We start from the raw sequence: 27,773 nt of genomic DNA, 5'->3' as shown, positions 1-27,773 counted from the left end.
TAATTAGTCTCTCAATGCTGACATTTAAAATCAAAATAAAAGATAATTATGATCTATCTTTTAAATCGCCCTTATTTTACACCATATATTTTATTAGCTGCGCTATTTTCTCTCAGTTTTACTTTTACTATCCCTGCAAATGTTATTTCTATAAATTTTTTCACAGCCATTTCCTGCGGCCGTATTCCCCGACTTTCCAGCATTTTCGTCTCTTCCTTAGCATCTTACTTCGACAATAACCTAGCTAGTCATTCGAAACACTTATGAAAGATTTAATTTACGTCTCTATAAAACTTCCATAGTGTGACTGACGGTGTTGGGATAAGTTAGAAGTTAAATTTTAATATACTTCAAGATGAACTAAAAGTTATAAAGTTTATATAAACTCAGTCTTTTCTAAATTGAATTCCCAATTTGGCTACCTTTGAAAGAGTCACAATACTGTCAGCAATAACTGGGAAATTTTAAGAAAACGGGAAAGTGTTTCAGGTTTCAGAAATGTTATTTACTATTCTTTTCTGTTAACATGAAGTTACAAGATTTCTGTTAATTTAGTATTTTCTAGAATGAATCTCAAATTTGACTGTCTGTATAAGTTAAAATGATGTCAATAATATTGGTGATTTTTAAAAAAATATAAAATTGTTCAGAATAGCTTTAGTTCATCTTTTTTTTTTAACTATAATAAGATAATTCTAAAATTCTACATGATTTTAGAAAAAAAAAACAGATTTTTTCACCTTGTGGTTTACTAAAAAAAAATCATCTCATTTCGAATTTTGGAAAAACTGTGTTATGGTTCTATGTAATAATAATAATAATAATAATAATAATAATAATAATAATAATAATAATAATAATAATAATAATAATAATAATAATAATAATAATAATAATAATAATAATACTTATTGCAATATTAAGTAGAAAACTACCCAGAAAAGTTACCCAACTTCACAATGATTGTTGGAAATGTTATCCAATAGATATGACGGACTCCAGCTTTTATATTAGTTGAATGGATTCTGCTTTACAAATCAATCAGCTAATAGGCAAAATAACTGTCCAAAGCAGATGCTTTACTTGGATGAATTCAAGTTGTAACAAAATGACTACTTTGCTTGGGACTTAAAGTATTGTGTTTTTTATGTTGTAAAAGTACGTATTTAAACGATAATAAACATTAAATTAGAAATACCACGAGGGTATTCTTCAGTTGATTGAATCTTGATATTAACTTATAACTATTTGCTTCTACTGATCGTGAAAATACATAAGCAAGTAAGGAATTTATTTTACATAATGTTTTATATACTTGTGTAGCACTGGAAAGTACACTATATTACACGAAATGAGAGTAAAACTAGAATGTAATAATATTTCTCCTAAATCTTTAAGAAGCATATTGTACAGTTCCATATTTAAGTGATATATTATTATTAAATGTATTTCTGTATGATACCAACAAGTATGTTTTGTAATCAGACGCGATTGCCCCACCAAGTCATTATATATATATATATATATATATATATATATATATATATATATATATTTTTTAAAAAAGAATAACGTTATTTTATATATGATTTCTAAAATATGAACTACTGAGAATTTCAAAATATATTATACGTTTTATGTTGTGTTTTTGCTATTCTTTTATCATCAAATACTTCTTACGTAACATCAATTATTCCCATGTTAAAATTATAACTATGCATTGACCTCTCAATGCTGACTTTATTTCTTCCTCAACATAGCACACGAAAGCGATATGCCGCGTTTTAGATGTACGGAATTAGGAAGTAAGAGATGGAGACGAGGTAATCACAGCAACCATAATTCAGAGTTCAAATTTGTAGCTTATTCGATTCTGTGGTTCGGTTATTACCACAACGGCTTCCTCTTTCTTTTACTTTCCGTTGATAAATCCTTATTGTCAATTTCACAATTTAAAGGTTAAATCTAACTATTGCCATAAGATAATTAACTAAAAATGCCATTCTAGCATTTTTGGGTTCTGTTAGTCATTTGCAAGTACACTTTATATCATGAATTTCCTTTATCTTGTGTTCTTTACTTCAAATATCGATGACAATGTTTTGAAGATTGTGAAAACAAATCCTCATGTCACAATCAGAGTACTCTAAACAGTCCAATCAATCTCTTATTGCCGAACCTTTCCGCTAGCTGATGAGGGTGAAGAAACTCGATATGTAGATGCCACATGTTTTGCTTAAGGTACAGAAACATAACTGATTTGAGATTTCGTGTAAACTTGTGTTTCGTAATGAAAAGAAATCTCTGCTTAACACATTGCAATCTGTGATAGAAATAGATTTTGTTTAATAATTGAAGGTGATCTAAGTAGTAGTCGAACCATGATATATCTACTTAACAACAATTTGTATCAGCGTTTACAACAAAAAATATTTTGTTGGTTTGATTTACATACTATGTGCAGTCTTATACAGTTCAAGCTCCTAAAATGGAAAATGGATGAAAATGGATGTAGTACGAATTTATGTACGATTCCTTCTGTCCCGCCATATCCAACTTACTTATTCCGACCCAAGATGTAATATATATATATATATATATATATATATATATATATATATATATATATATATATATATAACATCTCCAACCTCCTAATCGATCTTTAATTTTTCAATCGTATTATTTCTGAGTATAGACTATCATACATCAGAGAAGATAAAACCATAAAAGATAAATGTAACCCTTGTCTTTCACTTACCCATGGAAAATGTTGAGTAAAACCTTGATCGTTCTGTAACTGGGATCCATCGAGAAATAAGCGACACCATTGATGGGAAGAGAACGCCCTACAAACAAAATACGTTTCTAAACTTATTACTATGTAATAATTCTGTGATCTATGGAACCCGAAAGTTCAGTGCCGCATTAACAAAAGTAATAAAGTTTTCGGAAAACCTTTTTCTTTCGGTAAATATTAGGTGAGTATTTCTTCCATAAAAATCGAATAATTCTTCGAAAAGGAAAACAAAAAATAAAAATGAATAAGTTTTCGGAAAACGAAGAGTTAAAACCTAATGAAAATCATCAGAAACGAAAATTTCGGAAAAAGAAAGAATCAAAAAGTAGAAAACGAAAACTCATCGAAAAACGATTTTTTCCGGAAAAGAAAAAGTTTTTGGAAAATAAGAAAACAAAATTTGGAAAAACGAAAATATTTCGATAAATGAAAAACATCTAAAAACGGAAATTTTTTTCGAAAAATTAAAAATGACATTTCTGGAAATCGGAAAACAGATTTTTCGAGAAAAGCTATTCCTAGTTTTAACATCATGTGCAATGTAGAAGAAAAAATGCAGTATTTTAAACAATAGTTATCCGAGAAAATATGCCTAGATTACAATACAAGAGGTTTGTTTGGCGTCGCGGTGGCTCACTACTAGAGCGCTCACCTTCGGCACTAGGGTCCGCGGTTCGATCCCAGCTTTCGCCAAGTAAGATTTGTGGTGGAAAAACACCATGGGCGAGGTTTATCCCGTTTCGCCGCCCTCCCTCATTCCACCATTGCTATCCTCATCATCATCTTCATGTCCTTTAGCCTTCGTGCATAATCGTTGGGCGTTAAACTAAAGAAACGGGTTTTATTTATCTATTAATCTTCTTCAAGCAAATCAGCTTTCTCAAATATTTTATTTTCAAGATAATGAACCTTATTTAATATCAAATTTATTAGAATAAAATTTTAGAATACTCAAATAATATATCACAATTTGTTTTCTGTAATACAATATACATATAGAGCCTTCATAACGCCTTCTATATATTCTGATCCTTAGTAGCACGTCTTTCTATCAAGTATGGATTTATATATATATATTTATTTATTTATAGGGCAACCAACTTTATGCTTTATACATCTGTATATTATGCTTTATTTTTCCTTACATTGTTCTTTATTATGCTTCTTCATAAATTATGCCTTAATATGCTGTTCCTTGAATTATACTTCATTTTTACCTATATCTATGTCATATTTGTTTTATACCACTAAAAATTACATCAATACAACATACCACATCATTTTGTACAATTTTCCTTAAGCGGTGTTTCGAAGAAGAAACATGTAGCTGCACAGTAGACTTCTCATATTTAATAAAGTCAGAACAAAGAGTACAAAATAGATTAGCGCCTTCTACTTTGAAACGGTCAGTTGGAAATTATCTTACTCTTTGAGATTGTATATATTCTTGATTTTGGCATCTTGGAATAGGCACAACCAGTCTTGCCTGCCTTTTAACGCAAAATGAGGAGGGGAAGAATCCTTCTGAGCAGATTCTGAGAGAGAAGGAATTTGAACTTTCCATTGCTACGCATAAAGGCAATTGGTAGTTGATTTTCATTATCTGGGCCATTGAGAACAGCCTTTGTTAATATTTTTTTTCTTTGGCACAAAATATATTAACATTTTTTTCTTTATTGCATACATACACAGGGTTCTGGAATAAAAAGCATTAAGTATTATACTTTATGCTTATTTCTGTGAATTATGCTTTATTATGCTTATGAGATTAGCAAATTTGGATACGTAAAGTGGTCAAAATCACAGATATGGTACCAACCATAGGTGAAAAATTCCATTATGTTTTTTACTGCTTTTTATGCTTTATGGTTGTCCTATTAATTAATGAATATTAACTAAAGTCTGCATTAACTATAAATTTAATTAAATTTAATAAAATTATATTCTTTGGGAGCTTATTATAATAAAACACACGCAACTTCGACATTTAGGCCTATAGCTATTGAAAGATTTCGAAAAGTTATTGAAAGGTAAATTTGTTTTCTATAATACTGAAACAGCTGGATTCAAATCTTTCTGGGAACTTTTGATATGAATATTCGAGGCGAACATTATTAGATCCTCCCATTAGAACATTTAATAAATTATATAGACAACATTATTTTATACTCTAATAATGCACTTCTTTTCTTTTTAAGTCAACAATCTCTCAATTTTTTTTTGACGCGGCTTTCCATTCTTCCCTATCCTGAGCGAGATTTTTCCTGCTAGTTATTTCTTTTTCATCTCTTATTATTTCGTTAGTATATATTAATTCGCGGCGTTCCTCTGGGCAGTTTTCCTTCTGCCATTCCTCTCTCTACCCAATAGCCTGATTATATGTCGGATAATTCTATTCCTGTGTACGAGGTCCGAGGTCGAAATGAAAATTTACGGTACTATGTTGTCTTCCATAAAATCACATGCCTTTTAATCGTACCACGAACCTTTTACACCAGAAATGAACTTTCTACCGCACTGCTCCCTATTCGCAATTTCTTAATGTAAGCATGGAAACTCATACCGATTTTCTTTTTTCCTCTTTTCTCTCTTTTTAAAAAAATAGATTAGTGTCTAATTGAGTTTAAAAGCAATTTCGGGGCTCGAAAGCTCTGATTACGAAGCCAGAACGTTAACTACTAGCTTACGTCCGACCGATGATTGGTAATATTTTATTTCGGATACCACCTAGAAACTGGTTTTAAATACCTAAAGAATATGAAAAACAAAACTAAAGACAACATAATTTAAACGCTGGTACTTACTTGAAATAGGCCCTGCAGTACTCTGGCTGAGAAGAGTAATCCCCAGTGCCATCGGGCCAGAATAGGCATCGTAACGCATATGAAAGAATTTGCCAGAAGAGTATAGCCCAAGAGTCGTTTCCCGCCGAAAACATCCGCCATTCTGCCTCCTGGAAGCTGTGAGAAAATGTAGCCCCAGTAGAAAGCTCCTAGCAGAAGTCCTTGAGTCACCTCATCCCATTCAAATTCACCTGGAGTCTCAGTCTGCAAAATGGTCTACGAAGTCCTCGTGTTATGAGGATAAATTTCAGTGTATGCCAAGATCAGAAATTCAGTGTGTACTATGTTTTAAACAAGAAAATGAAAAGAAAAGCGAAGAAAGAAAAGAAAACGAGGGACATTGAAAAATTTCTTGTCTAACCTAGAGGTTTACACTAAATCAGAATTTAATAAATACATTCTGTGATTTATTCCCTTACTTCTCAAAGATAAAATAAAATAAGAATAAAAGTAAAAAAAATGAACATACAAGTAAATACAAAGTAACAAGCATCAAAAAGATCAGTGGCGGATCTAGAAGGTAAAAACTGCCGGAGTCAACCAAAGAGCTACACTATGATATATAACTTTCAAAAATATATAAATAATAACTTAAATTAGTTTTGTCGCTCTAAAAGCTGGGGGTCTTAGGTGGACCCGGCCCTGGGCTAGATCCGCCATTGAAGAAGATAGAGATTTTTTGTTATGTTATCTGTTTTTACTTTTAGCACTCGGAATACCGAAGTTGTGCCGAAATGTCCTATATATATATATACAGTGATGTAATGCTAATATTTTAGGTGGGTATACGCTCCATCATTTACACACACACACACACACACATTTTATATATATGTTTTATGCGTTTGGGGATTGAAACTAGACATGAAAACAAGCAAAAAAAATAAATAAATAAATAAATAAATAAATAAATAAAAAAATGTATTACACCGAAGTCGAAAGCGGCGCACTTTTCGAGTTACGAGCGCCGGAAAGTGCAGAAAACTGAATTTTGAGCATTAATTGCTCAAATATTAATAGTGTTAGAAGAAGCTGTAGTATGGTGAATTTTAGGAGAAACCATACTTGTATTTTCGAAAAATACCACATTCAAGATATTCGGGAAATAACGCAAGACTTAATTAAAGCTTGCTCCATTTAATCCACAATTATGTATGAGACCTTAACTTAATTTGTGAAATACTGTATCTACTTTCTCCATACTCTTGAATTTGGTATTTCCTGACAGGTGTGGTTTTATCTTAAATTCACCACAACGCTTTCTGTAACACTTATTTGCCTTTGCGCTATTAATGTTCGAACAAGCAGAATATGCATATGAAGTAACAAAAATAAAAATCTGGGTGGAGAGCTACATTTTGGAGAATAGTTATCGAGCCATTTAACCTACTAATCAGGGACTAAGAAAAAGATTACTTACAGTATCATAGGTTAATTTAAGACCATATCTAACTCTGCGTAAGTAGGTCAGGTTGTAGAAATGGTTGTACTTCCAATTCGAAGCCAATGTATGGCTGAATTAAGCCCTGATGCCAGCTCCGAAGTTAAGAGTCGGGTAGTATCGATATACCCATCTAAAACTTTAATCCAATAATTTCTTTGGGGTCGAGGTTCAAGCTTCCCGCAGGAGCAATTCAAAAAGAAAAAAATCACAAACGACAATTTTGCTGAGCGAAATAGCTCAACTGCTAAAGCGTTCGCATCGCATTTGGGAGGTCGTGGGTTCAATTCCCACTGTCGATCATCCTGACTGGTTTTCCTCAGTCCTACCAGGCAAATCCCGAGATAGTACCTACTAAACAGGCCATGACCAATATCTTCCCAAATCCTTTCCATTGTTGTTAGGTATCCAATATAAAATGGCCTCTTAGCTGTATCTGGTGATTGTTAAATAAATAAAATAAAATAAAATAAATATACACCCTGGAGAAAAACGAAAAATAGATAAAGGCAAAAAATGCTTTCCTCCTAAAAGTCCTTCCTAAAAGAAATAAAATTGTAAACTAAAAAATGGGAGCTTTTCCACTTTTTAAATTCAAATTAGAATTTTTAAGATTGTTTTTAGAAATTAAAACCGAGGAAGCAAATAAGAAAAGTCTAGCTTTTCTAGGTAGATTGCAATTTCCGTGATCAAACATTTTCTGAGATTGATAGGTCTCACATCTTATTAAACCTTAAGTACACTGTCAGACAAAAGGATTTGAAAAGGATGCTGCCCGAACTTATAAGCTGATGTACTATTCCAGCATTCACTTAATCTGTCAAAGAAAAGCTTGAAAAGAACAGGGAGGATGGCCGGCTATCATTTTTTTTTAATAGAATTACTCGCACAGTTGTTTCTAGCTAAATTTAAAACTGGGTCGTTCACACAGTTGTAAATTCCTATAATAATAATAATAATAATAATAATAATAATAATAATAATAATAATAATAATAATAATAATAATAATAATAATAATAATAATAATAATAATAAATCGGTGAAGGTGTGGTAACCCCTTTGCAGATCAGCTATCTTGAAAGTATTTTCTTCATTCGCACCACGCAAATATCGGAATAGTGCCTAACTTATAGGCCCCAATTAGTCTCCTTTGCAATGTCTTTAACGAAGGACCTTATCCCTCTGACATCTCCGTCATCAAATCGGAGATGCCATAACAACCTTTATAATGCGAAATCGATAAATTAATAAATAAATGTACTTACGTCTTTTTCTGAAGTAGTAGTTAGCAAATTAATTGTTCTTTGGATTTTTCTTCCCTATTTCTCAATATCTTTGCTTTTACGTTATCGTGAACGGAATTCACACAGCTATTGCCTCTCTTCCTTTTTAACCAATTTTCTAGCACTCGCCAACCCCCCTCCCCCCAAGTTTAAACACTATTAAGCAAATGAAGTTCGGCTACTACAAGTGACGGCTCTCCTGAAATGTTCGAAGATTGCTCTGACATGCTCATACGCTAGGTCTTTCCTGACTTTTGTTTTCTACCCCCTCCTGTTAACAAATTTTCTTAATTTTTTTTTTATCTGAACGAAAACGAAACAACAAAGAAAAATGTTTATTTTTGCCCCATCCTTTTTTGTTGTTGTTGTTTTGCCCGGTAGATTGCGGAAAAACCACTACTAGTACTAGCTGCTGAGTATATATGAAAACCAATCGCCACTTTCTTCGATGTCAATTGCGGCTACAAATGAGTAGTACTAATCCGAAGTTCGCTGTTGTATTTGATGGTATTGGGAACGACGGTGAAAGCTTCAGCTAAACTGACGATATGTTACGTTGTTCTGTTATTTTTATGAGAGCCAACGATTTCTTGGTGCAAATATGTACATTTAATTTCCTCTTAACCCTTAAACTAAAGTAAAGACTCGTTTTTTCGGAACCTCCTTACAAGATTGGAAATGAACTGGTTCCATGCCATATTGCCTTGCTCAAATTGTATCCAATAGGTAGACTTTGAATTTGGATTATACAGGGCGTGAAAACGGTGGTCATCGCTATGTCAAAATAGAACAACGTCAATGTCACCACCTAGATATACGCCCTACTCCTCATCTTCCTCACCACTCAACTCTATCTCCCACTGATCTTTAGAAACAAAAGAGTTTCCAAGAAAAACATTTAGAAAGAGCTTGTCTTTATTTTATTATAGTACCAGAGGTCAGCTTTCACAAGGTAAGGACAGCACATGTGACATCGTGAGTAAAAACCACTGCAGGTTTTGGAACTAAAATACAAACAACAGTGTTTCTAACCGGATCACTTGTAATTAATCTATTACAGTTGTTTTTGCCCTGTTCATAATAAACCACTTCACGCATATGTTCAAGTTAAGACAAACACAATTTCAAAAGTTATGGAAGTTATTTTCAGAACATTTTAAGGGACTGAAAAAAAAAAGTACATACACCCTCCATATTAATATGACAATAACTTGCGAATAAACTAACCTCAGTGTTGTACAAAGAAACACTAAGAACTTCGTAGCATTAGAGTGTAAGGAATTCCTAATTCATCTGTTAACGAAACCTCGAAGTTCATCTTTGTGTACCAAAGTTATACTTTGGCAACTGCGCTTTCATTGTTTAAAGCAAGTTCTATTGTGTAGTTTTGAGATAAGGCGTCTTCGAAATTGCTACCAATTTCGACCATGTGATCGATCGATTGACAGTACCTTCAGTAACAAATTTGCATTGAGATCATTTTCGGATGTGCTGCAAAAGACTGGTGAGAGAGAAACTGATAATCTAACCGCCTCCGAAGGAGATTTGGATCCGCCCCTAATTAAGAAGGTAGATAAAGATAACTTTCTCTGATATCTAACCTGTCATTATTTAGCATGGTTTGGTAATTTAAAAATCCAGTATTTCTACCATATTTTGAAAAAAGAATATTTAAAAGAAATAAACCCAATGTTACATTGAGGCGGTAGGGGAGCGATTAAAATTTAAAGTGGGGAGCCTGACAATTGATTTCTTATAGCTCGTGAAATTCAGAAAAAATGAATTTCATATTTAAAAAGAAATACAAAATACCTTTTCAGGGTAACTCTTACATTCATTATGTTATTATAAAGTTAATGGTACTTTTGAAATTGATTAGAGTGAATAGATATGTATTTAAGAAACAAAACCGCTTGCGTAAGTTTTTCAAAATATCAAGTTAGAAGAACGAAGTTTGTCTTCCACTGCTATCTCATTGCTCAAAGATACCGGCGATGAAACAATTGACCGGAAATCTACGTAGCACATTTTAGTACTTACCTTGAAATAAAAATACAGCTGTTTAAAGACGATTGATTACCTTTGTCTTTGAATTTCATATGTGCACACAGGATTTGTTAAACAAGACCGTACATCTGATATGTTTAAACTATATGCAACTTATGCTCACGGGCTAAACTCAGTCTTCTGAAGTCAATCGACAAATGATTACGTATTACAGACACAAAGACAACACTAGGCTCCCAAGTTTCAAAATTATATTGTGTATGAAAACAGATAATAGAATTAATTCTTTGTCACAAGAGACCTAGGGTCTGAAAGAAATTCAGAGGTAGTTCAAAGGGAATTTCTATACTCATAAATAAAAGTTGTGAATTTATTGTGTATTGAACCAATGATATTTATGCTTACATTACCCATACGCTGATGTTTTATCGATACTTTTATTTCACATTTACCAAAAGGCTGGATTACGATTATAATCCTAAAAGAAAGATACATTGTAATCAGGTTTTACAAGGCAATCCCGAAAGACAAGCTATCCAATCCCGTAGCCCTTTAAAAAATTAAGGAAAATTTCTTCTTCACTTCCTTTTTCCCCAAAGGGTTCACATTAATCGAAACAATGAAATGAAATTTCTTTAGTTTAACGTCCCATGATTATGCTCTTTATGCTAGAGGAGACAAATGATTAATGAAAGTGAAACATTGTAAAATTAATTGTTGGGCTCTCACAGAACCACGTACAACAAAGACACATGCGCTAGCCAATAGACCAACGGAGAGAACTTCCACAGTTCTCGAGTGGAAACGTATGGGAATTCTTTCTTGGCTACAACTCAAGAAAATAATTTAGTTGTCAATCGATAGACCTACATTAAAACAAATACAAGCATCGCGAGCCTTAACTTGATTTAAACTTACAGTTACAAGATATTGCGCAAGTATCTAAGCTACCAACCCATAATTAATATTTTAGTCATTACATCTTATTACTGAGTTTTACAGGTTTCTACTGTTTTATAATGAAATCAAATAAAACGTAATCAATTTTTTTTGTATAATCTGCTTAGGCCTAATACACGGTAGAAACTCACTTGTATGCTATCTTGTTCTTAAATCGTTAATTTCCATGCATATGCCATTATCCACAATACATCTGCATTACTGCAGGAATAACCATTACTGCATTCAATAACAACTATATAATTTATGGAGTTCTTTATTAAGCGAAACAGATTAGGCTACTTATAACATGTAAACTGCAACTTTTGAAAATCGTTGGATACACTGCAGAATGACGCTCTCCGTTCCCCTGTCCCACCGCGCTTACCTAGAAACTGATGTAAACACTACACTAGCGCCCTCCACGAAAAACCGCACTAATATCCTGGTCAAATACTATGAATCGAATTTAGCGTATACCCACGTACTTTCTAAATTGTAGGTGGCTATACGATAGTTTCCAAAACTTGGAGGTGGGTATACGCCGTATACCCGCGTATACCCTCCATTACATCCCTGTATATATATATATATACAGACTGTCCCATAATTCGTGTGTAAACTTTAATTTCATAGTACTCAGAACTCGTAAAAGCTAGAACTGTGAAATTTGCAGGAATTTTAGAGGAAGGTCAGAAGATTTGTTTGATAACAAAACGAGATCACGGGTGGTAGTGTTTGCGGAGTTACAGGGTCAAAGGTCAAAATGCGATTTTTTCCTTATGGGATTTCAATGTTAAATAGTAGTCTCACATGCCATTTTTTTGAATATTCATCTCCGGCAGCAAAAATTGGTATATCGACATAAATTCTGATCCGAAACAATGTGATAACGAGAAATGTGGGCAATCGTGACCCGGTGACCTCTAGCAGGTCATCTGTGACCCTTGAGGAAAAAGCTCCCTTTTCAACAGCTTATTGTACACAACTGATTCAGGTGAAGATAATGTTAAAAAAGGATATGCACAAAGGATCTACAGAACATTCTTTTTAGCAAAACGAAGAGGTCAGCAATATCATCAGAGGTCAAAGGTCACGTAGCTAAAGTGTGATATTTGATGTGTTAACAAATAAGAAACTGTGACATTCGAAATAATGCTTTGAAGTGCCATAGAACACATGCATAAAGATCCTTCCAACGAGTGTGTATGGGCATAAGGAAAAGGTCATCATAAGAGGTCAAAGGTCACGCAGTGAAAATTTCATGTTTGATGCGTTAGCAAGTATGAAACTGCGACGTTTAAAAATGATTTGAGCTACCATTGGATGCATGCATAAAGGTCCTTCGAATTGGTATGTATGGGCATAGCAAAAAGGTCAACAATGTCATAAAAGGTCAGAGGTCATGTTTGATGTGTTAACAAGTATGAAACTGTGACGTTAGAAAGAATGTTTTGAGCTGCCACAGGACACATAAATTCTGCACAGGACACAGGTCCTTCCAATTGGTGTGTATGGGGGTAGGAAAAACGTCAACAATGTCATAAAAGTTCAAAGGTCACGTAGTTAAAATATCATTGATGTTTTAGAAAATATGGAACGGCGACGTGTGAAAAATAATTTGACGTCCAATAGAATACATGCAAAAAGGTCCTTCCAACGGATATGTATGGACACAGGAGAAAGACCAAGAATGTCCTTAAAGGTCAAAGGTCACGCAGTTAAAACATCATAGTTGATGTATTAGCAAATATGAAAGTGTGACTTTTGAAAAATGATTTGACCTGCCATAGAATACATGCAGAAAGGTGGCCATGGAATACATGCATAATAAATGGTCAACAATGTCATAAAAGGTCAAAAGTCACGAAATAAGAAGTTCATAGTTCCTATATTGGCAAGTATAAAATGGCAATGTTTGAAAACTAATTTAGTTGGTATGGTATTTAAAATTAAGAATGTTTATATGGGCTCTCCGAAATCTTTTCTTTTAAATAACAAGAATACTAAATTTTAGGAAGTCATTTATAGAATGCGCACTATTGTGTGCAGGACATTCTAGGGCATAGTGGGTGCACGATTTTCTTTCGTCTAATAGATTCTAAAAAACATTATTTGGGTAGCATTTTCCAATGAAAATATCACATATAAATCCAAATCACTCAGGGGTTCCCCCCCAAAAAAAAACAATCCTGAGAACAGACTGTACTACAGGTTGTTCGTTATTTCTTTGTATCCATATCAAAAAGGAGAATGCATTGAAAATAAACTGTTTGCAAGCAATGCATTGTGTTGTGAAGTTTGAGGGGAGAACAAAGATGTCCCGTATTCTCATGAAAAATAAATATGGCGGCCTTAATATTGCCTTGATGCTTACACAGGAAATTGAGAAGAAAATAAAAATGATTCCACTGGAAATAAATTGTTTCCCCATATGTAGAAAGAGACACAATCTTATCGTTTATTTATACGCTTTCGTGACTGAAGCATAAACACAATCTATTTATGTTTTGGGCTCACGTCAAATAATCAGTCTGTTTCGTTCAGAAGTGTGTCTTGGTGTTACTAGAATGATAATCTGGTTGGACAGAGACAGTGTGGCAGTAGAGTGTGGAGTTGAGCTTAAAATTAAATGAGTTTGTGAATCTTGTGTGTCTTGTGAGTGTGTAAGAAAATAAAAACTGTTGTATTTCTTATTTTCCCTATACGCATAGGCCAACGTGTTTGGAAGTGTGTGGGTATGTGTGTGTGTAATTGTGTAAGTCACAATGGATACTCTAACAAAGGAACAACGTGCCGATTTGCCTCAGTTCTTAGTAGGAAGTAGATTGCAAAAATGCGGAGAAAGGCGTTTGCACAGTGGGGTGTGAAAATAAGCAATACCCAAATTCTTCATCTTTACAAACAGTTTCGGAATAACTGTTTTAGCAAGGAACATCTTTCTCAGCGACAACGAAAGGCAGGACCACCTGTAAGGATCTCTGCCGAGGATACTAAACGCAAAGTGGTTCGTTCTGTGCTTAGTTCACCAAGAAAATCAATCCGTCGCCGGAGAGTTGCATCTAACGTTAAAAGAAGTTCGCTGAGTAGGATATTGCGTGTGCTTGAGGTTAAGGCGTACAGTATGAAGATTGTACATAAATAACATGATGATGATTTAGGTGCCAGAATTTTATTTTGTAACTGGTTGATAGACAAATTAAATGAAAGTTTTTATTTCGAATTATAATGTCAGATGAAGCTGTTTTTTTTAATTGGAATGTCACATGAACGGTTCTTGGGACCCAGTCCACCGGCGGAAAGAATTGAAAGCTGTGCAGATCAAAGGGGTATTATGGTGTGGATGAGACTAACAGCAACTGGTGTAATGGGGCCGTTTTTCTTCGAAGGAAACGTTAATCAACTTAAATACCAAAATATGTTGGGAGAATTTCTTTTCCCTGAACTTGATCGCTTAAATCTTGATCCACACAATGATATGTGGTTTCAACAGGATGGTGCTCCAGCACATCGTACTGGGGCAACATTATAAATTTTAAGAGGGAGGTTTGGAAACCGTTTAATAAGTATGGTTTCTGATGTTGAGTGGCCAGCTAGAAGTCCTGATCTAACACCATACGACTTCTTTCTATAGGGCTTTCTTAAGCAAGAAGTTGATAAAAATCCTTCAACAACACTTGAAGAATTTCGACGATCGATACAGCGTGCCATTGAACAGATAACTCCAGACACTCTGGAAACAATCTTCACAAAGACCCTTATACATAGAGTGAACTTGCATTTAGCACATCACGGAGGTCACGTAGAATAAATTGCAATATACTAAAAATATTTACAGTCTACAAGGACGTCAGTGTTTGTTGTACAGGTAAGACAATATATTTAAAATATTTCTTTCTAGTAAATAGCTATTGATATGTTTCAATAAGAAAAACACATTTTGAATGCAGTTCTGCAAAACTAAGTAATTAACAAAAGATGGAACTCACACTATTTACTATTCATTGTTTTAAACATCACAGAAATAGATACATACCATTGCCTGCAGTACCTGAATTAGGCTTCTTCACCTTATGGCAATGTTGACCTTTTCTTTATGGTCATGTGCACCCATTGGAAGGACCTTTCTGCATGTGTTCTATGGAATCTCAAATCCTTATTTAAAACGTCACAGTTTCATATTTGCTAACACATCAAACATGAAATTTTAACTGCGTGACCTTTGACCTTTTATGACATTGTTGACCTTTTTCCTATTCCCACACACACCAATTCGAAGCATCTTGATGCATGTGTTCTGTAGGAGCTCAAATCATTTTTCAAACGTCTCAGTTTCATACTTGCTAACACATCAATCATAAAATTTTAACTGTGTGACCTTTGACCTTGTACGATATTGTTGACCTCACACACGCACCAATTGGAAGATCCTTTCTGCATATGTCCAGTGGCAGCTCAAATCCTTATTTCCAAAATCGCAGTTTCATACTTGTTAACACTTCAAATATGACATTTTAACTGCGTGACCTTTGACCTTATATGACATCGTTCACCTTTTTCTATGCCCATACACACCAATTCGAAGGACCTTTATGCATGTGTTCCATTGTAGCTCAAATCATTTTTCAAACGTCGCAGTTTCATACTTGCTAACACATCAAAAATGAAATTTTCACTGCGTGACCTTTGACCTCTTATGATGACCTTTTCCTTATGCCCATACACACTCGTTGGAAGGATCTTTATGCATGTGTTCTATGGCACTTCAAAGCATTATTTCGAATGTCACAGTTTCTTATTTGTTAACACATCAAATATGACATTTTAACTACGTGACCTTTGACCTCTGATGATATTGCTGACCTCTTCGTTTTGCTAAAAAGGATGTTCTGTAGATCCTTTGTTCATATCCTTTCTAACATTATCTTCACCTGAATCAGTTGTGTACAATAAGCTGTTGAAAAGGGAGCTTTTTCCTCAAGGGTCACAGATGACCTGCTAGAGGTCACCGGGTCACGATTGCCCACATTTCTCGTTATCACATTGTTTCGGATCAGAATTTATGTCGATATACCAATTTTTGCTGCCGGAGATGAATATTCAAAAAAAATGGCGTGTGAGACTACTATTTAACATTGAAATCCCATAAGGAAAAAATCGCATTTTGACCTTTGACCCTGTAACTCCGCAAACAATACCACCCGTGATCTCGTTTTGTTATCAAACAAATCTTCTGACCTTCCTCTAAAATTCCTGCAAATTTCACAGTTCTAGCTTTTACGAGTTCTGAGTACTATGAAATTAAAATTTACACACGAATTATGGGACAGTCTGTATATATATATATATATATATACAGGATGTCCCAGGAGGAAGGGGCAATATTTTGGGAAATGGTAGTATGGGTGATTCTAAGCAAAAGTTTATATTAACATTGGTCCTAATGCCAACGGTTTGAGAGCTACAGGTTGTGAACCATTTTTGACTTCGTTGTGTACTCCTCAGCCTGTTGTTATTCTATAGAGGTGAAATATTGGGGATTTGAAAGACGATGAAATGGCCTTTCCAACGGTATGCAACATGTGGCAGTGGTATCTTTGGAAGGGAAGCTATTGAGGGAAATTTGGGAAAGTTAAGGTTATTTAAAGAAGTTGGATGGTAACACTGATTCCCAAATATCCCTCAATAACTTCTCTTCCAAAGACACCACTGCCGCATGTTGCATACCGTTGTAAAGGCCATTCCATCATTCTTCAAATCTACTATGTGCCCCCTCTGTACAATAACTACAGGGTGAGTAATATGCAATATAAAGTTAGAAATGGTTTACCATTTTCCGAAGTATGGTCCCCTCCTCCTGAGACACCCTGTATATATATATTACAAGCACTATTACGCATGAAAGTGTATGTATCTTATAAAGTGGCGTCATTTCAGATTTCCCCAGAGAAGGAAACAAGGTTATAGCCTACTCCGAATAAGAATTTCACGTTTTTTATTAGTATATAAGTATACAATTTATTTAAGAGCATGTGTTTCTCAAACTTATTTAATGAAGTTTGAGAAACATCATTAAATAAGTAAACTTACTTTCTGCCCTCTCCAATCGACGTCCCTGATTTTACAATTTAAAAAATCGGTTGCTATGTGCATTCGTTAGATTTTTAAAGTGAAATACAGCATTGTCAAAGTTGAATCAATTTTGACCAGATCTTGGCATTTTATGTAATTATGCAAATTTTAACAAATTTGCCAAACAAAAATTTTAAGTTGTAGCTCAGCAACAATTTATATTTACACAACAACTTGCTTTCTTTGTATTTCCGCGATATGAGGAATATTTCTTGGGTAAAGGAGAAATGTTGTTTTCATGAGAGCTCGGTTTACAGTTTATGAATATTACGGTTAGGTGGGGCTACAATTGTCCAGTGGCGGCTCCAGAGTTCTACAAAAGGAAAGTCACATCAGTAGAGGCAGCAATACCAATTTTTCTCCCCTCCGCAAAATCAGACCCGATTAGAGGGTTTCTATTGGCTTTCTTTTAAATGTATTTGTTGGAAATCGGAACTGGCAACACTGTACGCGGTTTGTAGTTCAAGAAGAAGAAGTACTAGTTGTGGCCGCGTGGTGTGCTCATAGCTGATATTTTTTATTGTATGAAAAGTGAATCACTGTGTAAAGTGAATAGCTGCAAAATAAAAGGTTCATTCCTAAAAATTTTGTGTGTGTGTTTTATTTTTAACAATACTCCTTGAATTCTGATGTAAGACAGAAATGTTAGGAAAAATAACAAGGAATTTGCTATTGCATACTCATATTTCCAGTCTATGTTTTACATACTGAATTACTGAACTTAATTTTAAATACTTAGTACAAAGAATTCAAACAGTGGAAAACAATTGCTCAAACAACTTCATAATTTTGAATTTCTTAGTCAATCTGTAAAAATCATTGAGTTACACACACTGGCGCAAATCCCGGGAATGAGGGGGACATGTCTCCTCCAATCTTGGAACTGGCGGCTGTCCTTCCAATAATCCGATTTGAAATGTGTTTTTTGAGGAAAAATGCTATGATTTGTGTCCGATTGCCACAAAGGAAAATGAGAGGAAATTGATGTCCCCCCAGAATAAACCTCAAATCTGCCCGCCTTCCAATGCTCTCTGATCCTCCACAGGATTGTTTTTCAACTTCACAAATATTTTGAGCATCTTTTAACAAAAGAAAAAAAGAAAAGAAAACGGGATCTTACTCGTCTCCCCCCTCAATGTTGAAGACAGATTTGTGCCGCTGGTTACATGCCCATTAGTATACGCACTTAATACTTACTGTGTAATTTGAAACTGATACGAAGAGATTAGAAAAAACTAGCTTCATTTCTCGTATGTTTATATTAACTTGTAAAATAGGAACACCATATCTCTCATACTGCATTGAAATTTAAGTATGTTTCGATCGATTCTGAAGCGAATGAGTATTCGCTATTAGGACTGGATAATGTGTAATTCTTGCGAAGAATGGTGGCATCATGATTGCACAGCTTATGAAGGAGGCTAGTTCGTATGTGACAAATGCCTAGACCCAAGCCTGGTTTTGTAATTATTTCACTTCATAAGTTTATGCGCTTTTCGTAATAAGTGGGATAATTTCTTCTTGTACTCTAACTTTGTTGATGAAAAGAAAAGTTTTATGCGTCGTGTCTATTAAGCTTTTCTTAAGTAAGGAAGACTTATTTTTTTCCTTTAGTATAACTTAACACCAACAAAAAACTTCATGCTTTAAATGTTTTTGTGTGTGTTTTTTTTTAAATAAATAACTGAGATAGCCTAATTTCTTCTTAGTGTAACTTGTCAATACGAGGGGAAAAATCCGTTTTGTATGCCCTTGTGGTATTCGTAGATAAGTGGGATATATATATATATATATATATTTTTAATTTAACTTTATCAATACGAAGAATAACTTCATACTTTGTATGTTTATTGAGTTTTTCTCAAGTGAGATAAACTTGTTTTTGCTTAGTCTAACTTTTTTGTAATACGAAGAATCACTTCATGCTTCGTATGCTCTTTGATTACCTTAAGATTCTTGTAGGAAACAAAATAATTCAATAAAAATGTCTGTATGTCGATTTTCTGCTTCATGTATTTCAGCGGACTTTTGCCCCATTGCGATACGACTTTTGCCCCTATACTGGGGCAAAAGTCCGAATTTGTCCATTCTTTTTTAAATTGGTGTATCTTATTAACTAATAAATTAGGTTTTCTAGCACCTTCAAAATATAGAGGAATGTTAAATTATACTTCTGTGCGAAATTCGTTATTTTGCCGTTATATCTTTCGGCTCCAGCGCAACTCAAACACCAAACTGCGGATTTTTGCCCCCGCTTACTCTATATATATATGCACATATACAGTGGCGTATTTAGGGAGAGGGCTTAGGGGCTTAAGCCCCCCCGAAATCTTACTATAGTAAAGTATATGAAATATCTTGCAGAATTTTCACATTTTCAGGCAAAGCCCCATCCCGAAAGTTAGCAAAGCCCCCAGAAACAAAAGCGTAAATACGCCACTGCACATATACCAGAACTCAAACAATTATGCAGTAATGTGCAGATGTTAATTTCTTTTTATGTGTATAAAGATCTTGACTCTACTTGTTAAATCAATAATTATAATTGTGCTTTATAGCAGCAATTACAATTAGAATCTTTAAAAATTATACGGGGGGGAGGATTGGAAAATTCGTGACCTAACTAGGAAGGAAGCAATTATTTCATGTTTGTATACCTTAGCTGCGTAGCTATATCCGTTGGTAGTCATTGTGTACAATTTCATTTTTCTATTGTTTCAGGTGAGGAGTTTATAAGACGCTAAGTCAGCGGAAGTGAAGGAAATTTGTGACAGAAAAAAATGAGCATCAAGCTATCATTAAGTACCTGCATAAAAAGGGCTTAACACCACTGGAAATTAATATGGACATGGTAGGGACATTAAGAGACTTCCCACCTTCGCATTCCATGCTGATAAATGGGTACCTGAATTTAAACGTGGCAGAAACAGCATTGAAGTTGATTCCAGCAGTGGCAGGCCTTCAACGTCGACCACTATAGAAAATGTCAATAAAATTTCTGACTTGATTTTGAATGAGCGAAGAATCAAAATCCGATAGACAACTAAGACTGTGGGTATTTCTTATGAGCGAGCACAAAACATTATCGTAAACGGATTAGGGTTTTCTAAGGTGTCCGCGAGATGAGTACCCAAGTTACTTTCAGTTAAACACAAACGCAATCCACTCATCCTTTCCCGTGATTGTTTGGAACTGTTTGAAAGTGATCCGAAAAGGAGTTTATTGACAGATTTGTGACTATGAATGAGACAGAGTACACCATCATACACCGGAATAAAACAATAATCAAAGTAATGGAAACCACCAGGATTTCTTGTCTCAAAGAAAGCCAAACAAGTTTTGTCGGCAAACCGGCGTCAATTTTTGGGGATGCTAGGGGCACTGTCCTGATTGATTTCTTGGAAAAGGGAAAGACTGTCAATTCTAAATACAACTGCACATTTCTGCGACGTTTGCGCGAAGAAATCAGAATTAAAAGGCCAGGAATGTTGAGAAAAAAGGCATTGTTTCACCAGGACAATGTGTTGGGCCATGGATTTAAATGTGAAGGACGTTTTTAAAAGTATTTAATAGTAACTAACAAGCTACAAAATATTTATATAGGATACAAAAAGAAACATACAATATGCTTGCAGTCAATTTTGTTGTCAAGGCGCTACTTCATTACTAAAAACAAGTGACAACCAAAACAGTGAATTTACAGTATATATATTTCAAGTCTGTAAACTTTCAAGATCGGTCACCACAAAGACACAGTATATAGTCATCACAGAACAATATTTGCGTTCCATAACACTTCCTCTCAAATATTGTTTCTTTTTTTCACTGCCTTTCGCACATGTTCATTGCATCTCTAAGAGTTTCAAAACGCACACGCACTAATAGTTTGGTCATAATGTCGGCTGCTTGATGTTAACCACCTATGTGTTCCCAAGCTTAAAATACCAGCTAGATATTTTTCACACACAAAGTAATATCTAACATCAATATGTTTGGATCGCTTGTGAAATTCTGGATTTTTTATTAATTTCACTGCACTCGCATTATCAATCAAGAGTGTAGGAATTTTGCTGATCACAGAAATCTCACTTAACATACGCATCAACCAAATCACTTCCTTTGCGCCTTCACTGGCAGCCACGAATTTTCCTTCTGTGGTTGAGAGCACTACACACTTTTGCTTTTGACTCAGCCACGTAATCGCTGCACCGCTGTACTTACACACCATCCCAGACCCCAGCAAAGTCAGCATCGGTTATGTTTCGAGAACTCCATATTTATATTCGTATCGCTAAAACAGGCCATAGTCCGTTGTACCTCGTAGATACTTCATTATTCGTTTCACAGCTTCCCAATCATTTTTTGTAGGTTTTTCTAACTTCTGCGAAACTTTACCCACAGCATAAGCAATATTCGGTCTTGTAGCTATTGCTAGGTACATCAGGCTTCCTACGGCTTCCCGAAAGGGTACTTTACCTTGTCCTCCTCATCATCTACAGCTTCCTCTTTAACCATAGGCACTACAACTTTGTTGGCTTCATCCATCCGAAAACGCTCAAGAATCTTCTTGGTATAGTTGCTTTGGTGCAGAAAGATTGACCCGTCATTTTCCATTTTCATCTGCATTGTTAAGTACGTATGCTGCGGTGTTTACCGCCTCAGCCCAGAGTTTGATTGGTAGATCTTTTGAGTGTAACATCGACCTAGCACATTCTACTAACGTGCGATTTTCGCGCTCTGCTGCACCGTTTTGTTCTGGTGTGTACGGCATTGACATCCGTACTTCAATTCCACGTTGCTCCAGAATTCTCCGTACTTCTTTGTTATCAAATTCTCTACCACCGTCCGATACGAACTGTTTCACTTTATGTCCTACCTGATCAACTTCTGCTAGAAACTGTTTCAGTTTATCAGCCACTTCATCTTTGCGTTGTAGGAAGAATACTCGCCGAAACTTTGTGTAGTCATCCTTTTACACACGAAATATTTGGCTCCCCCCCTAGCGATTTTTTCTGACATAGGCCCACAAACATCTGTACTTACTACTTGACCTGGTACCTTAGCGCTGTCTTTATGAGAACTAAAACTGTTTCTGTGTTGTTTCCCATAAACACACCCTCCACTGAATACATCTTCACCATCTTTAACATCAATGCCATGTAATTTTAGAACACTTAAAACATGACGCTTGTTTTGATGACTCAAGCGTTCATGACACAATTGTAACAATTCTGATGTACTCCCTATGAACACTTTTCCCGATGTTTGTGATGGCTTTACACGCATATTCAGAACCATCAAACCGTCGATTGTCTGTCAGTAAGAACTACTTGTCCATTTTTTTTACACTGTATTTCTTTCGCACTTGTAAACCACTCACAGCCCTTGTACAGTGAAACCGACTGCGAAAATAGGTTAAGTCCAACCTCCGGTACATGCCACACGTCCTCTAGGTAGTTAGTTACCTGCTTTCCATTGATTAACATTTCAACGTATACAGTTCCATGGCCTACAGCCTTCATTACCATACCGTTTGCCACCTCCATATTCTTCGGACAGCAAAGTCTGCATAGGTTGAAAAATATTCCCGGTTAGTCGTCATGTGCACTGTCGCTCCGCTGTCGTTAACCCACCGATCTCGATCAATGTTCCGTATACCGCACATAAAATCAGAACACACAAATGCCGAACCTTCCTTGTCTTGATTTGAAGCAAGTTCAGTCTTGGTTTGCTTCACATACTTCACCCTAGGGCAATTTCGTTTGTAATGTCCCACCTTATCGCATCTGAAACATTTTATGGAACTTGTCTTTCTTGGACTTATCACGTTTACCGGAATGTTTCCGTAAAGCTGACTTGAACACGAACGCAGCAGACGAATCTTTCCCAACCGAGTCGTGCATTGCAGCCATTCGTAGCCGTTCTACTAACTGATCCATTGTTCTATCTTTAAGAGCCATAGCCTTCCACACTTGACGAAAGTTGTTGTACTCAGTCAGTAACATTGATGTGATACGCAACATCAAAACTTGTTCCGGTAATGCTACATCGAACTGTCTTTTCATTTCGTCACTCAAATTGTGGAAGTCTATTTGCATAACTGAAATGTGTTCTAACATACTTATGGTAGGATCCTTTTTCGCGCCAAAAAACTTTTCCGACAGTCTATCAAGACGATGACCTGAACTTTGTTCATAAATAGACAACAACCGCTGCCACGCATCATTCGCGGATTGCACAGCACCTAGCATATAGTCATTTGTAATGTATCTTACGTCATTTAAGTCTGAAGTATTTTTATGTAGGTGTAATTACCATAAAATGCAACATAAATTAAACACTAGAAACTGATACGGTACAAATATTTTACAATTTATATGAGTAGTGTACCTACTAAGAATCCGGGTTTCTGTACTGTTTCACCAATATCAACGAAGAAATAAAAGTAGAAATGAACGTTTTTTTTTTTTTCGTGAAAGTAGGCCTTTATAATAAGTACGAAAATAATATAACGAACAGTATAAAACGCAAATAACTTGTCTAAAGGTAAAAACTAAAACTAATTTGCCTACTAATATTTTTCTGAATATCATATATAAATAATTTTATTTGTCGACTTGATATATGATATGCATTGCTGGCTCTATCATATGTGCAACACGTGCATTTCCACGGGGCTGCAATATCTGTCATAAGTATTTTATTTAAAATAAATATTTCTTGTTGGAGACAGACTTCACGATCATGGTAGCTAAATTTACTAAGCTGACCTTCTATTTGAATATTACATTCATAAATTATGTTTAGGTCTCATTAGTTTAATTCTCATTATCAGTGCTAAAGCAAATTGTAAAATAAATCCCAGAATAAACTGCTTGATTGTTGTCAAATACAGGAACTCAATTCTCGAATGCCTGCCCTCTTTGGTTAGTTAGCAGAGGTTCTCTTGTCTTTGTCGCAAATAGGATCGTTATCATTGAAGGTGGAAACACTTTAAAAAATAAATAAATAAATAAATAAATAAATAAATAACAGATGTAGAAAGAAAATCAAGAAATAAATGTAAAAGAGCTAGTTGCACTATAATTGCAAACTGATATGTTGAGATTGAAACTCGATATTGAATTCTATAAAATGGATCACCATCTTTCAGATGTATTTGCTTTATCTTTCACTAACATAATAGATTAATATTTAAAGAAAAAACAGACACAACAATATTGTATTTGTAGTAAGTATATAAGCCTTTCTGAGTGCGGGTGTAGTTTCCCTCCCTTTCGTTGTTCATGCTGGAGTAGCATACTTAAAATCGTGACTTTTAAGATTTGTTCTTTCTGGAGAAAGAGGGAGGCAGCAAATTACATCATTGCGCGGACGACAAATTGCCTAGGGCAGGCCCGATGATATGTACACTCATGTCCAAAATGATTGTCGCATATCTATAACTGTCTTCTTGTAAGAATATAATTTGATAATGATTTTGCAGGGTACTTTTAATACTGATGCTGTGTGTATAATCTGAAAATGTATATTTATGGTAAATTTCAAAGGAAAAGAATTATAAATACGAAAATGAGAAAGAGTAAAAGAAAATGTTGCTAAATGGACAAGAAAGTTTCATTTTCGTTTTATTGTTCTTATTTACTGCTGTTTTGACATGAAATTTTCCACATACATGTCTTTGCCGATTATACACATACTAACATTATCAGAAATACCAGGCGGATTCGTTATCAAATTATATTCCTAGAACAACATTTTTATAGACTTGGAACAATAATTTTGGACATGAATGTACAAGACATGAATATAGGATGACATAATTTGAAGTAATGCAGGGTGTTTCAAAATGTATATTAAGGTTTGAAACTATTACAATTAACTTACAATTATAAGTATTATCAAATGAAAGAGCAACTCAAACAGTTTTGTACACACGCATGCCATGCATTGTTTCCTCTGTTTGCCGTTAGAAAGAACAAGTAGCAAAAATGGAGACTAGAGACCAGAAAGCTTTGTGTATTTTAATTTTGCAAAGACTGAATCTATAGTTACAGTGCAACCGTCTGTATGAATTAAATGTTTTGTGCCATATGGCGGAAAGTTTATAGGCCTTTCTCACCTATTGACTCAATGTGTGCCATGTGACGAATGAAGCTCACATCGAACACTTGAAGCAAAAACTATTTGGGGTGTTCTTTTATTTGATGTATTGTTTATAATTGTGCGTAAAATGTAATAAGTACTACGAAGACTTAATTCTCCGATATTCATTTTGAAACACCCTGCATTTCTCAGCATCAGTATTGGAACTAAGATGTAAAAAGGAGAGATTATGATTGTTTACAACAACGATATTATTATTAGTCAAGACTGTAATTACTACAACAACACAAGTTAGTAGTAAAAAAAAAGTAATTAAATGTACACTCGTAACCCTTTCGGACCCACATGGCCAAAGTGGCACATACGCGTGTGTCACTTTTTTAATCCGCTCCTGTATGGTCACTAATTAAGATATCGGTATATATTTTTTTTGCCAAATATGGTTGGTCCATAGTTTATCATTTTAGTTTCCTCTTCTTCTGTGTGTCGAATTTCCTTCTCAAATTTCACCCGTCAAAAATTCAAGAATTTTCGAATTTTCTTTATTATTTTTCCCCTGTAGCTTCATTCGTTGTAGAGAGACCTCCTTAAGACTTGTCAGGTAGATACGTCGGATGGATACCTAATTGTTGACATCAATTGGATGGGCTTGCGCGCAGTGTTGCCAACTACGGAAATTAAAATCTCCTAAAATTTGGGCAAAAAATTCGAAATTTTTGTTATAAACCTACCTATACGTCCCAATGCAAGTCAACTTACGCCAGTCGAACATTTGTTCTTACTGAACAAACTCGGGTACATATCGTTACAGTGGAGTAATTAGGGAATGCACGAAAAATTCGGATTTAGGTTCTAACTTTGATTTTCCCTACTTTTCTGTTTATCGAAATATATTTTTGGTAATTAAAAGCATTGTTTCTTAAATATCGCCATGATACTTGTAGGATATATTAGTAATGTACCAGTGATTATTTTAAGATAGTTTTCGTCTGTCTGGTAGCAGTGTTGCCAGCTACGGAAAATTTTAATTCAAGATGTTAGGGGAAAATTACTTGTTTTGTCTATTATATCCCTCTTGTTGACTACATAGGAACAAAAGTACCAGTATCTGAAAGTCTTGTCTTTGCCCTTCACAACGCACTATAGAAAGTTTCAATACGATAGTTAGGGGAAGTACAGTTGAGGTTTACAGTAGACCATGTTCTCTAAGTGGAAAGATAATTGATTTTTTTACGTAGACTGAAATATTTTTTAATGATCTGCTTACTTTATTAGATATCGTCACAATACTTGTAGGGTATATAATAGGGATACCAAAGCTTCTTTTAAGATAGTTTGTGTGTGTCTGCTAGCATTGTTGCCAGCTACAGAAAATTTTAATTTCCGATTTTAGGAGGAAATTTTGCAAAAATTCCCTTTTTGTCTCTATTATTTCCCTCTTGTTGGCTACATTCGAACAAACGTACCACTGTCTGAAAGCCTCGTCCTTAGCCGACACAGCGCACCATAAAAAGTTTCGGTAGAATAATTAGGGGAAGTACAGTTGTGGCTTATAATAAACCATGTTCTGTAAATGGTAAGAAAATTGTGCATTTCTAATTTAGAATGAGATTTTTTTTTAATTTCATGTTTACTTTGTTAGATATCGCAATGATACTTGTAGGATACATTCTTAGGGTATCAAGGTTTACTTTCAGGTAGTTTACGTATGTTTTATGGCAATGTTTCCAGCCAAAACAAATTAATTCCCGATTTTAAGTGAAAAATTCGGCAAATTTCCCTTTCCCCTCTATTATTTCCCTCTTGCTCGCTACGTTGAAACAAATGTACAACTACCTGAAAGCCTTCTCTTTAGCCTACAGAACACACCATAAAAAGTTTCAAATAGGATAATTAGAGAAGCTGTAGCGTCGGCATATCTGTTGATTTTTGCTTTTGAAGTGTAAAAAGTGTCAAAATTTCATGTGTATGGAAACAGATTTTTTTCTTTCTCTCTTTGAATGGAAGCCAACGACTTCAGGTTTTCACTGTACCTTGTCAACGCACCAAAGAATCTTTTTAGGTGACTTAGACCCATATGGCAACAGTGGTGTTAGATACAAAAAATCTTGAATTTCGGTTAGGGATTTTTTTGCAAATTTTCACCCCTACATTTCCCTCAGTAATTTCCCACCCGCTCGCAACACTGCAATGTAACGTACACCAAAAAATAGCCACATT

The 27,773-nt window shown here is 34.8% G+C and overlaps 1 protein-coding gene across 1 annotated transcript in view; it reads right to left on the bottom strand.

The window, feature by feature from the left end:
- Nucleotides 1-27,773, bottom strand: part of LOC145663057 (sialin-like) — an 80,853-nt gene that overhangs the window by 30,259 nt on the left and 22,821 nt on the right. The window contains exons 3-4 of the mRNA XM_081729219.1: nt 5,605-5,859; nt 2,762-2,849 (exon numbers count right to left, since the gene is read on the bottom strand). Of these exons, the coding sequence (XP_081585345.1) occupies nt 2,762-2,849; nt 5,605-5,859 (343 nt within the window). The remainder of the gene's footprint in view (nt 1-2,761; nt 2,850-5,604; nt 5,860-27,773) is intronic.

Source organism: Thermobia domestica, chromosome 10 (assembly GCF_964235325.1).
Source record: "Thermobia domestica chromosome 10, izTheDome1.hap1.1, whole genome shotgun sequence".
NCBI classification, from domain to species: domain Eukaryota; kingdom Metazoa; phylum Arthropoda; class Insecta; order Zygentoma; family Lepismatidae; genus Thermobia; species Thermobia domestica.
This window is presented reverse-complemented; position numbering and strand designations above follow the sequence as displayed.